Source organism: Ursus arctos, unplaced genomic scaffold, assembly GCF_023065955.2.
Source record: "Ursus arctos isolate Adak ecotype North America unplaced genomic scaffold, UrsArc2.0 scaffold_33, whole genome shotgun sequence".
Taxonomy (NCBI): Eukaryota; Metazoa; Chordata; class Mammalia; order Carnivora; family Ursidae; genus Ursus; species Ursus arctos.
This window is the reverse complement of record NW_026623019.1, coordinates 3,329,072-3,340,694: the sequence shown is the minus strand read 5'-3', so window position 1 is coordinate 3,340,694 and position 11,623 is coordinate 3,329,072. Positions and strand designations below refer to the sequence as shown.

Below are 11,623 nucleotides of genomic sequence, written 5' to 3'. Positions count from 1 at the left end.
TCTCCTAATTCCACAGCCTCGGAAAGCTACTTCCTCCTGCTTCTGCTGGAGGAGCCTTTATCCCGCGCGCCAGCCAGGGGAGGCTGAGGCAAGTGGCCGCGGGAACACTCCGTCACCGAGACTGGGCGGGGCGAGGCGGCGAGGGGCGGGGTTTGGGGCGGGGCCTGGTGCCAGAGGGAGGCTCCGGGGGCGGGGAGTAGGCGTGCCCGGCGGCGTGCGCGCGGCTGCGTGCGCGCGACGGGGGCGGGGCAGTAGCCGCAGGCCCACGCCGTAAACAGACAAGATGGCGGCGGCGGCGGTGGCGGCGCCTGGGGCCTTGGGCACCTTGCAGGCCGGCCGCGCTCGCTTGGTGGCAGCTTGCTGTGCGAGGCTTGGCCCCGGGTGGAGGCTGCCCGGCTCCTTAATGGGCCCGCGGGTCGCCTCGGCGATATGGGCCCGGGGCTGGGCGGCCGCGGCCGGGGGCTCGGCCCCGCGGAGGGGCTACAGCTCTGAGGTGAAGACGGAGGACGAGCTGCGGGTGCGGTACCTGGAGGAGGAGAATCGAGGTGAGGGGCGCGGCGCTGGCAGCCGCCGGTCCTGGGAAGGGGTCGCAAGGTCAAGTGTCCGGGCTGAAGTCAGTGACCGCTGAGCGGCCCGGGTCGAGACCCCTCCCCTCCCCCACCCCAGCCTTGCACCTTTGTAGTGCTTTCGGTGCCTAAAGGTGTATTCCGGAGCGGCTTACCTGTAAAAGTGGCCCCACTCAGCGCCGAAGACAGAAATGCATCTTACGCCCTCATCTCTAGACGAGCCAAGGTCAATAAACCGGGTGTGTGATATTTGCTTCCAGGTTTTGTGCTTGCTCTGAATTGTTTTCTGTCAACTCAGATATCTGGGTTTGGGGGGGTGGGTGGAGTTTCAGAAGCTGCAGTGAGAGTGCACTTCATTCTGAAGAATCTCACATTTAAAGCTGTGCAGCCGCAACAATTTCTCCCCTTGTTTATTTTAGAAAGTTAAAGTTAGTTTGAGGGACTGAATTCCAATTCACTGAAATCATTTTTGAGCATGTTTTTGTCTTCCGGGTACCGCGCTAAGCTCTGGGGACCCTTGTGGGTGATAGGGATCTTGCCCTTGAGCTACCTGCGGTGGAGGAGACAGAATCCTTGACAATACAATACCGCGGGGAGGGAGAGCTGTGGAGGAGGGAACTGCCTACCGGAGGGGTTAGTGTTGGAGCCCAGTTCCTTTCACTTGCCCCCTTGGGTCAGGAAGGGTAGAATAGCAGTTTGCCAGAGGACCGATTATTTAATTTGGACACTTAGTTATTGAGCACTTGTCATCCGTTAAGCAGAAGTGCAAAAGGAGTTAAGTCATGATTGCTATCTTTAAGCATCTTCTAACAGAGTGAGGAAGATACTGCTGGCAAAAAGGCTCTGCTAACTTTGAAGGCTTGGTGAGATCGAAGGGCTGTAATACTCCCAAGAGACCTACCATCAATTATATTTGGGGAGATTGGAGAACTTGATAGGGATGTTCTGAGGGTCGAGTTAGGGTTTGGCCAGATAAAATAGGTTCCCAGGCATTCCTTACTAAGGCAGTAGAAATCTGGAGTAGTGACGGTTCTTAGGCTAACTGCCTCTGTGCCTCAACTTTAGTGTGTGTGTAATAGGAAAAATAATACCAACATTGTAGGGCTCCTGTGAAGATTAGATGAGAATGTCAATACAAATTGCTGACTGTGTAGCTCATAGTGGATGCACATAGTGGAGTATGAGGAGTTATTTCATTTGTTATTTATTACCCCAGACAGAGCAGAGCATGGTGAAAGGCGTGGAATCTGAAGGTGTTGTGTTTTTGGGAAATACTGTAGGGCGTGTGTGCTGTAGTGTGACATGACAGGCAGAATACCGAGAAATTCACCTGGAAAGTAGATTTGGGCCTGGAGTGATTAGAGCCTTTTTGGGTAAGCTTAGTCTTACTGGGATTTCAGATACGTTAGGTGTCCCTGCAGTACATTAGATACAGAAATTTCAGGTGCAGTGAGTGATATGCTCCATATTCTGTATTTTTTTGTCTTTATGACTTAGATGAACGCAAGTTGCAAGTAGAATTTTCACAGAACGTCTGGATAGTCCTCAGGTTAAGATCCACATGGATCAAAGAGGAGAAATTAAAGCATACAAGACAATTCAATAAATTCAGATGTTTACAATTACCTTGAAATAAAATAGTGGGTAAAAACCCACTATTAGGAAGTCATGGTTTCTTAAGAAAGTTGATTCAGCTTCCTTTGAATGACAGCTTAGGCTTGGCTAACGTTACATATGCTTTGTTTTACTAGCGAACCAGCAATAGGCAGTGCAAAGAAAAACATGAGGTTAAGGAATCTGCAGGTAAAGGAGTCTCCCTGATGCCTTTGCTTCTCATAGAGGCCAGTCCAAAATTTGAGGGTCTCAGCAGCCTGCAAGGGATAAGAGAGTGAGAGTTCTCTCAGAGGTGGGGTCAGAGGAGCCCCAAACTGCTGTTTACCCTGTGGGCCTCTTTAGGCTGGTGGAGGTGAGTGAGTGCAGAATACATTAGCAGTCATCTGTTTTTTGGGTTCCGTATTTGTAATTTGTTGAGGAGGCGCAGTTATGTGACCAGCTTTCTTTAGCAGTTATTTCTTGCTTTGTTGTCTGACCTACTCGGGGTTTTAGAGCCGTAGTCCTCGCCGTGGTTCACCAAGGTCTCTCCTTCATAGGTTGGCTGCTCACCAGTCATTCTCCTTTCCAGTTTATTGTTCACACTTGTCCTGGGGTTACCTTTTTTCAAGGCCAAGAAAGACTGCTCTGCTCAGTTAGAAACTTCTAGTGGCTCCCAGTTGCCTGCAGGCATAGTGTCCAATCTCCCCTCCTCTGGGTCTAAGCTTTGCTTTTGCTGCTCTTTGTTTGTGCTTTTAAAAGCATGCACCTCCCAGAATGGAATGACTTCTCTCTTCCCCTTACCAAACCTCTCCCAGTCTGGCAAGCTTCTACTTATAATTGTGACCCATTTCAAAGATCATCTTTGTGAACCATGCTGGAAAAACTGCTGGCAGAAATGGAGAGCAAATAAACAAGTGCATCATGCAAGTCATTCTTGATACCTGCTCCTTGCTTACAGTTTACATCCAGATTATCAGGACTTCCTGAGTGTCTCTGAAATCTTTCCACTTTCCACTGTGTTCTTTACCAACACAGCTCTTGTCCAAGCCAGCACCGTCTCCCAAGGGGACTATTGCTGGGGTCTGCCAGCTGGTCTTCCGACATCTGCTTGCTTTTCATTTTCAGTAGATTGATTTCTTTCATATATTTTTCTCATGTTTTTATTTTTATTTATTTATTCTTTATTTACCTTTCTCATGTTTTTAACAACATATTTGCATACATTTTATGACATGGAATTATATTTATAAAAATATAAAAGGGTGTGTGTGTGTGTATATATATATATTTAAGATTTTATTTGTTTATATGGGAGAAAGAGAGAGGGAGAGAGTGCACTAGAGAGAGCACTAGCAGGGGAGAGGGAGTAGGAGGGGGACAAGCAGACTCCCAGCTGAGGACCCTGGGATCAGGATGGAGCTAAAGTCAGATGCTTAACTGGCTGAGCCACCCAGGTGCCCAAGATGTATATATTTTTAAACCTTTATTGATGTATAATTCACATTCCTTAAAATTCAAAATGTACAACTGATTTTACTATATATAGGGTTGTGCCCCCATGACCAGAATCCAACTTCGGAACGTTTTTATCAATCCAAAAAGAAACCCTGTTTTCTTTATTCATGAGACTCCCCATTCTCACAGTCCCCTCCCCGCAAAATAGGGCCCAGGTATCTATTTTCTGTCTCAGTAGCTTTGTCTGTGTTGGACATTGCGTATGAAGAAATCGTAGATGTGGTCTTCCGTGGCTTTTTTCACTGAGCATTATGTTTGCAAGGTCCGTCCATGCTGTGGTGTGTGTCAGTACTTCATTCCTTTTTATCGTTGGATAACAGTCCCATGTTTGGATAGATCAAGCCACATTTTGTTTGTTCATCATTTATACACATTTAGATTGTTTCCACTTTTTGGATATTGTGAACAGTGTTGCTTAGAGCATTCATATAAATTTTTGTGCACGTTTCTTTTCACTTCCATTTAGTGGAATTGTTGGGTCACATGATAATTCTATGCTTAACATTTTGAGGAACTACCGAACTTTTCCAAAGTGTCTGCAGCTTTTTACATTCCCTCCAGCGAGGTATGAGGGCTCCAGTTTCTGTACATCCTGACCAATACTTGTTATTGTTTGTTTGTGATTATAGCCATCCTGGTGCCTGTGAGGTGATACCTCCTTGTGGCTTTGTTTTGGAGTTTCCTAATGGTTATTGGTGTAGCTCTTTTCATGTGTTTATTGGCCATGTGTGTATCTTCTTTAGAGAAATGTCTTCTCAAAGCCTTTGCCCATTTTTAAACTGGGTTTGTCTTTTTATTGTTGAATTGTAAGAGTTTTTTAAATATATTCTGTGTACAAGTCCCTTATCAGATACATGATTTGCAAAAAAATTTCCCATTGTTTTGTGGGTTATGTTTTCAGTTTTTTAATGGTGTATTTTGAAGAACCTAGGTCTGAATGTGGTTTATTGGAGATACTCTGTTACTGGTTTTCAGTACTTTGTGTATTACATGTTATTTTTTAGTAATAATAATTAAATTATTCAAGTTTACAGAATTTCTAAAGTAAAAATATTATATATGCATATAGTAAGATTAAACAAAAAAAGCACTGTGGAAGGGTGTCACCTTTTCATTTTCAGGCCCTGCCATCGAAGGTCAACACTTTAAATATCTCTTGAATTCTGGCTGTGAATGATAATTTTATTCACTGTTCTTATTTTTTATTCCACTGTATGGATACACCACATTTTGTTTCTACTTTTTGAATATTATGAATAATGCTGCTGAACACTGTGTACAATTATTTGTTTGAACATATGTGTTCATTTCTCTTGGGTAGATACTTAGGAGTAGAATCAGTGGGTCATGTGGTGATTTTATGTTTAGTTTTTGGAAAAACCACCAAACTGGTTTCCACAGCAGCTGCCCCATTTTAACATCTTCACCAGCGGTGTGCAAGGGTTCCTGTTTCCCCCACTGCTCGCCAGTGCTTGTTTCCATTTGTTGTTCATTATAGCTGTCCTATAATGCTGTGAGGTGATGCCTCATGGTGGTGTTGATTTGGGTTTTCCGAACAAATGATGTTGAGCATCGTTTCATGTGCTTATTGTCCATTTGTATATCTCCTTTGGAGCAATATCTGTTTAAACCTTTTGCCCACTTTTCAGTGTGGTATTTGTCTTTTTGTTGTAGGTAGTAAAAATTCTTTTTTATCTGGATATTAACCCTGTGTCAGATGTATGGTTTGCAAATATTTTCTATTCTGTAAATTTTTTTGTTTTTTTTTTTTGTTTTTTTTTTTTACATTTTCTTGATCATGTTGATGAATTATGGTTTGTTTTTTCTTTTGTTGCTTGTGCTTTTGTTATATTTAAGACACTGTTGCCTAATCCAAGGTCGTGAAGGTTTATACCTGTTTTCCTTCTGAGAGAGTTATAGTTTTAGGTCTCATAATGTGTCTAAGATCCATTTTGAGATAATTTTTATACATGGTGTGAGGAGAGCGTCCAATTTCATTCTTTGATGGTTAATCTCTAGTTGTCCCACCACTATTTGTTGAAAAGACTGTTCTTTTAGCACTGAATGGTCTCAGTATCTTTTTTGAAAACCAGTTGGCCATAAGTGTAGGTGTTTATTTCTGGACTCTCATTTCAGTTCTGTTGATCTGTATGTCTGTCTTTATGCCAGTACCACACTGTTTGTTTTTACTGTAGCTTTGTAGTAAGTTTTGAAATCAGGAAGTGTCTTGGTTAAGTCCTTCAACTAAGACTTCCAATTTTCTTTTTCAAGATTGTTTTGACTACTTGGGATTCCTTACAATTCCATTTGATTGGTTTTGTATATTTTTTCAGAATTATAGGTAAATATAAAAATTCAAAGATGTAGGAAAGGAAGTGTAGGTCATATACATAATTGGAAAGAAAATGTAGTAGTTCTCAAGGTTTTAACATTCTGAAGGTTTTAATATTTATATCTGTCCCCAATTCAGTGTGTGTAATTTTGTATTCTTTTACTTACAAGGGCTCCCTAGATTTATAAACTTTAGGCCTGCAAACCCTGGATTCCACCTGGTGACAGTTCCAAGATGTTTCTTTACATTTTCCAGATGTCTTCTAAGACGTTTTTCATCCCATTGATGTCTACTATTGTGAACAAATAGGTATTAGTGTTTTGGCTGGGTGGTTAATAGAGACAGTATTTTTTAGGTTAAAATTAAGAATGCACATTCTAGGGGCACCTGTTCAATAGGATAAAAATACCCTTTCTCTTGGGTTGCTGTGAGGGTCTCTTGGCTTAATGAACGCAAAGCCCTGGAAATAGTGCCCAGCACATACTATAGCGCTCAGTTAGTGACAGCACTGTCCTTAGTCGGGGGTTTAATGCAGAGCCTGTCCTAGATACCAGTTCTTTTTTATTTTTTTTGTAATATTTATTTATTTGTTTATTTTAAAGATTTTATTTATTTGAGATAGAGCGAAAGCGAGTGAGAGAGCACAAGCAGGGGGAGCTGCAGAGGAAGAGGGAGAAGTAGGCTCTCTACTGAGCAGGGAGCCCTACGCGGGCCGATCCCAGGAAACTGGGATCACCACCTGAGCCAAAGGCAGACGCTTAACTGACTGAGCCACCCAGGTGTCCCTAGAAACCAGTTCTTCATGATTTTCTTCATGCTGAGATCATTTGGAATTCTTGAAAATTTATTTTGTGAGCTGAAGTTTATCTTTGTACTTTCTTTGAAAAACAGGTTTGCAGTTTCTTGCATAGAGAAGGCATGTGTGTATTTTGTTGTCTTCAGTTTAACTCAATTACAGTAAGGATTGTACCCACCCCCTCACCCCCACCCCCAAGGAAGTGGACAGCATTTCCCTACACTGGGAAAAGTTGTGCTTACTCAAGGGACGAGCAAGGTCAAATACAGGTCGTATAGGGCTTTGAATATCACACTAAGGTCTTTGAATGCAAATGTTTTGGAGACAGATGAAGGATTTTAAGGAGGGGTGGATTCTGTGCATAATTGTTTTCGGAAAATTGATTATTGGACTGAAGTACTTGGAATGGGGTGGTGGGTTCCTGATAGAATTAGGGAAATTAGGAGGGAGAGCTGGGCTTCATGGGAGAAAGAATGAACTTTGCTTTTATTTACTCGTTGGATTCTGTCTAAATGGAAGTGCCTTCAGGTTAAGTATGTGGAACAGAGTCAGCAGAGAAACTTGGGATGGAAGTACTGAGAAGTATGTAGTATGACAAAAAGAGTAAATGGGATGCTAACTCTTGGTACATTAGCAAAAAACTGGTCCCACGAGGCTTGCCTGTGACAAGGATTTGCTAGCTATTACTTCTGTATGTACTTGAAGGTGATGAAACCACATTTTAAATAGTTTTCTATAATTGAGAATTTTCACTAGTAAGTACATTTAGTAAAATGTGCCAGATTACTTTCGTGTTGCTTAAGAAGAGATAAAGTGAAAGGGACAGGATGTTAATAAAATTCTTTTATAACAGGCAGAAGAAAAGAGGGGCATATTTAGTACTAGAGTGATCTTATAGATATATTACGTATACCACATTGTTTAAAAATACGCTTATCTTGAAAAGGAGGGTAAACACGAAAATAAGAACAAAGCTCTTGAAGTGAACCTCAAGGAAGGGGCAGATTTCCTAAGTCCCAAGTTAACTAGTTGTGCACGTGGGAGTCATACCTTCAATACTCACTAACTCAGATGCTTGTGCTGTTTTGTTTTTTTTTCCACTAGGAATTGTGGTGCTTGGAATAAACAGAGCTTATGCCAAAAATTCATTCAGTAAAAATCTGATAAAAATGGTGAGTGTAAAGATTAAGCTGTTTGTTTCTAATATTAAGATACAGTATTGACATCAATCTAAAAGTGAGTTTTACTTGTTTTTTTCCTCCTTACCCTTCTTGTATCTGTTTAGCTCTCAAAAGCTGTGGATGCTTTAAAATCTGATAAGAAAGTGAGGACCATAATAGTCAGGAGTGAAGTCCCAGGGATATTCTGTGCTGGTATGTAAATAAATTTTATTATGACATTGAACTGTAGTCCAAGTTTTCCTAAGCGATAGCCTATTTTCCATTATAAAGTGTTCTGTGATTTGAATTCCATTACCAACATTTTCTTTGTCTGTTTTTTACTGTTTTACAAGAGAAAAAATGCTTTGTCTGTATTAGTTAAGGAACTTTCTGTTGATTGTTTTGGAAGTTGAAAAAATAATTTGAGCCATGAAAATATTTGTAATGCATGTATAGTATTTATGAAAGATCAGCTGGAAAGGAAAAGCTGAGTCTCCTACCTACAGTATTGTGCTCTGTATTTATTTGTGCTCAAAAAATACTTTCATCGACTAGCAGTAGCTACCCCAGTGAAAAGTGTGAAGTGCAGACATTTGCTTTGGAGATTGTCGTAGCACCTGCTGAGGTGGTGTCCACAGATTGTATTTTTAAATTGGCATCTACAGCAGAGAAAATTAGGATCCCCCCCGCCCCGATTGTACCGTATTACCAAAAGCTGAAGATTAAGTTGTCTTGCATTTTCCGTATTTGTAATTGTTTTGATGCCATGAGATTGAATAAATCTGTTTCAACTAATAAAATAGTAAAACAGGTAAAAAATGTAGATGAGGACGGTAAAAATGCTGATAATGTGCAGTATCATTGTCATTTATAAATGGAAGTAGAAGTTGGCTGAAGCATAAACAATTTTTTTTCAGTAAAAATATAAATGAGATAATCCCCTTCAGGTAATTAAATATTTGCAGGGATGACTTACAGTATTTTATTCATTAAACTAGTATCTGTTAAACCTTTAGAGTAACACTGAGCAATGCCGAGAATGACGGACAGTTTGTAGAGTGCCTTTGTTGTGGTGCATAGACTTCAGTTTCGTTCTCAACAGTCCTCGGTCAGTCGGGGCTCAGCTTCTGTGGCTTCCACCTTAAAATACTGCAGAATTTTGTGGTATTTAGGAAACGTTCAGTGTAAGTTCTATTTTGGCGTTCGGTGTACTCTAGCACGCCTAAAAAGATTAGTGTTCACTCCAGTTGGGTCATCGGAGAGAGGAGGACTATTATCCTCAGCTGTGGGGGGGAAGGCCTTTTGCAGTAGGGCCTCTGCTTCTACCCGAGTCCCAGGCAGGGAACGCTGTCCGCCTGGTAGGGCTGTTGGAGGCTTGGAGTGCCGGCGGAGTCGTCTAGGACGGCACGCTGAGTCAGTCCGTGATGGCCATTAACAATTTTAATATGGGCTTTAATATTTTCATTTTTTCTTAAACAGTATGGAGAACTTACACTGAGAGAATTAGGATTCTTGTATCTGTGACTTTAGGACCAGGTGAATATGTCTCCAGGTGACTGAGTCTAGCATATGACGGATGGCTGTCACTGCACTTAGGGCCTTGGAGGGCTGCTCAAGGGCTTGTTGAGAAGAAAGACTGTAGAGCAGTTCGGGGGCCTTTAAGGAAGGCCCAGGGACATGAATCTTTGAGGGTGACAGTGATACCATGATGGCAGAACACGCTTCAGAATTCAGTGTTTATGAGGCTACAAGTATTACTGTCTTCTTTGGTCCCAGGCTTGCTGACTGTAACACTGTAATTACTGGTAGGGTTGTATTTTACCTGTTCCTTTGCTGCCCATTTGTTTTGCGTCTCCACCTTATTAGTACTCTGAAAAAGCCTTTAATGCGTTAGAGCAGTTTACAACTCTTTTTTTATAGGTTGCCTTTTTAGGGACATATTAAGTAATATACCAGATGCTTTTTACCAGATGAACGTGTTGGCCTCGAATACTGTTTTTCCGACGGTACATCAAATTTATTTCCTTTGCTGTGTGTGCTTTGTGACTTCTGCACGATCAGGATAATCTTCTGCTATATGTTTTAACTCATGAGATTTGTTATTGTATTTTGTTAAAAAAAATCAGTGTTTGAATTGTAGAAAAATTGGGGCAAATCATTTATGGTAGTAACTCAGTGTATATAATAGAACCATTCTTTAGAATTTCTCTGAAAGGTTTTTTTTTTTTTTCTTACGTATATTTGAAAGAGGCAGTTTGGTAGGTCTCATTATTAGTATGTACACATTAATTATAAGTCCAGTTAATAAAATCTCTGCAGAAATAAATTAACACTTAAATTTTTCATAGTTTTACCATTATAGAAATCTGAATTAATCAGGCCTCATTTGTTATTGTTGAAGGATAAAGACTTTCACATAATTAGAGCTTTAATTTCTTTCTTTCTCGTTTTTTTTTTTTTTTAAAGATTTTATTTATTTATTTGACAGAGAGAGAGACAGCCAGCGAGAGAGGGAACACAGGCAGGGGGAGTGGGAGAGGAAGAAGCAGGCTCCCAGCAGAGCAGGGAGCCCAATGCGGGGCTCAATCCCAGGACCCTGGGATCACGCGCTGAGCCGAAGGCAGACGTTTAACGACTGAGCCACCCAGGCGCCCCTAGAGCTTTAATTTCTATTCTGAAGTAGTAATATTCAAAAACAGTGTCCTCATTTAGTGGTTATTCTCTTAGTTCCCCCAACCCCTCAAGTTACTCCTTTTCCCTCTTCCCTTTCTGCCCCACAAAGGTTCTTCTTCTCTATCCATCTGTATTCCAGTGGCACCTTGTTTCCGGAAACTTAAAGCTCATCAAGTGGGCTTGCCTCAGATTTCTTGAGGATGGGAACTTCTTTTTTTTCTTCTTTAAAAGTCATCTTTTGTATTCTGGGAACACAGCCCAGATAGGGACTCAGCATGTAGTTGCTGAAATTAATCAACCTTGAAGCCGCTGTGACTCAGGAACTAGGATGTGTTCCGCAGCTTCTCTCAGTTGTTGCAGATCGCAGTCCTGTTCCCTGATAGCGTCTCTGGCTCCTGACTTTGGTTCATTTTTCTTACGTCCGTTTTCTACTATGGCAGAAAGCAGATGGTGAAGCACTGTTAAAGTGATCCTAGCGCGTTGACCGTTGGACTGAGTGATTTCCGACTTCCCCTTTTAAGTATACTATTTAAAATCGATAACCATATTTCACTTACATTTAAATTTTTTTTTTTTTAAAGATTTTATTTGTTTATTTGACAGAGATAGAGCCAGCCAGCGAGAGAGGAAACGCAAGCAGGGGAAGTGGGAGAGGAAGAAGCAGGCTCATAGCAGAAGAGCCTGATGTGGGGCTCGATCCCATAACTCCGGGATCACGCCCTGAGCCGAAGGCAGACGCTTAACCGCTGTGCCACCCAGGCGCCCCAACATTTAAATTTTTTAAATCAAAATTTATTTTTTAAGAAATCGGTGATAGATCAAAATGTATACAAAATGTGTACAGAGAAGTCCCACTCTTACCCTTCTGCTCATTCTTCTCCTAATAAAAGTAGAAATTTTTATTAGATTCTTTTTCATCCTTCTAGTATTTCATTATACAGGTACATACAAATATGCATACTGATACGCAGAGGCACCTGGTCAGACG

General features: G+C 41.4%; 1 protein-coding gene across 8 annotated transcripts in view; it reads left to right on the top strand.

Annotated features, from left to right (window-relative positions):
• Window positions 1–253: 253 nt before the first annotated feature.
• The window catches only part of AUH (AU RNA binding methylglutaconyl-CoA hydratase), a 343,374-nt gene continuing 332,004 nt past the window's right edge, over window positions 254–11,623 (top strand). For 5 of the 8 annotated variants that reach the window (XM_026519204.4, XM_026519201.4, XM_026519208.4 and 2 more), the window contains exons 1-3: window positions 254–545; window positions 7,907–7,974; window positions 8,088–8,175. In XM_026519204.4, the coding sequence (XP_026374989.1) occupies window positions 284–545; window positions 7,907–7,974; window positions 8,088–8,175 (418 nt within the window). In that variant the 5' untranslated portion in view covers window positions 254–283. Of the gene's footprint in view, window positions 546–623; window positions 806–7,906; window positions 7,975–8,087; window positions 8,176–11,623 lie in introns of those variants that run through there. The other 3 variants (XM_057305616.1, XM_057305615.1, XM_044391260.3) reach the window with 2 other exon arrangements.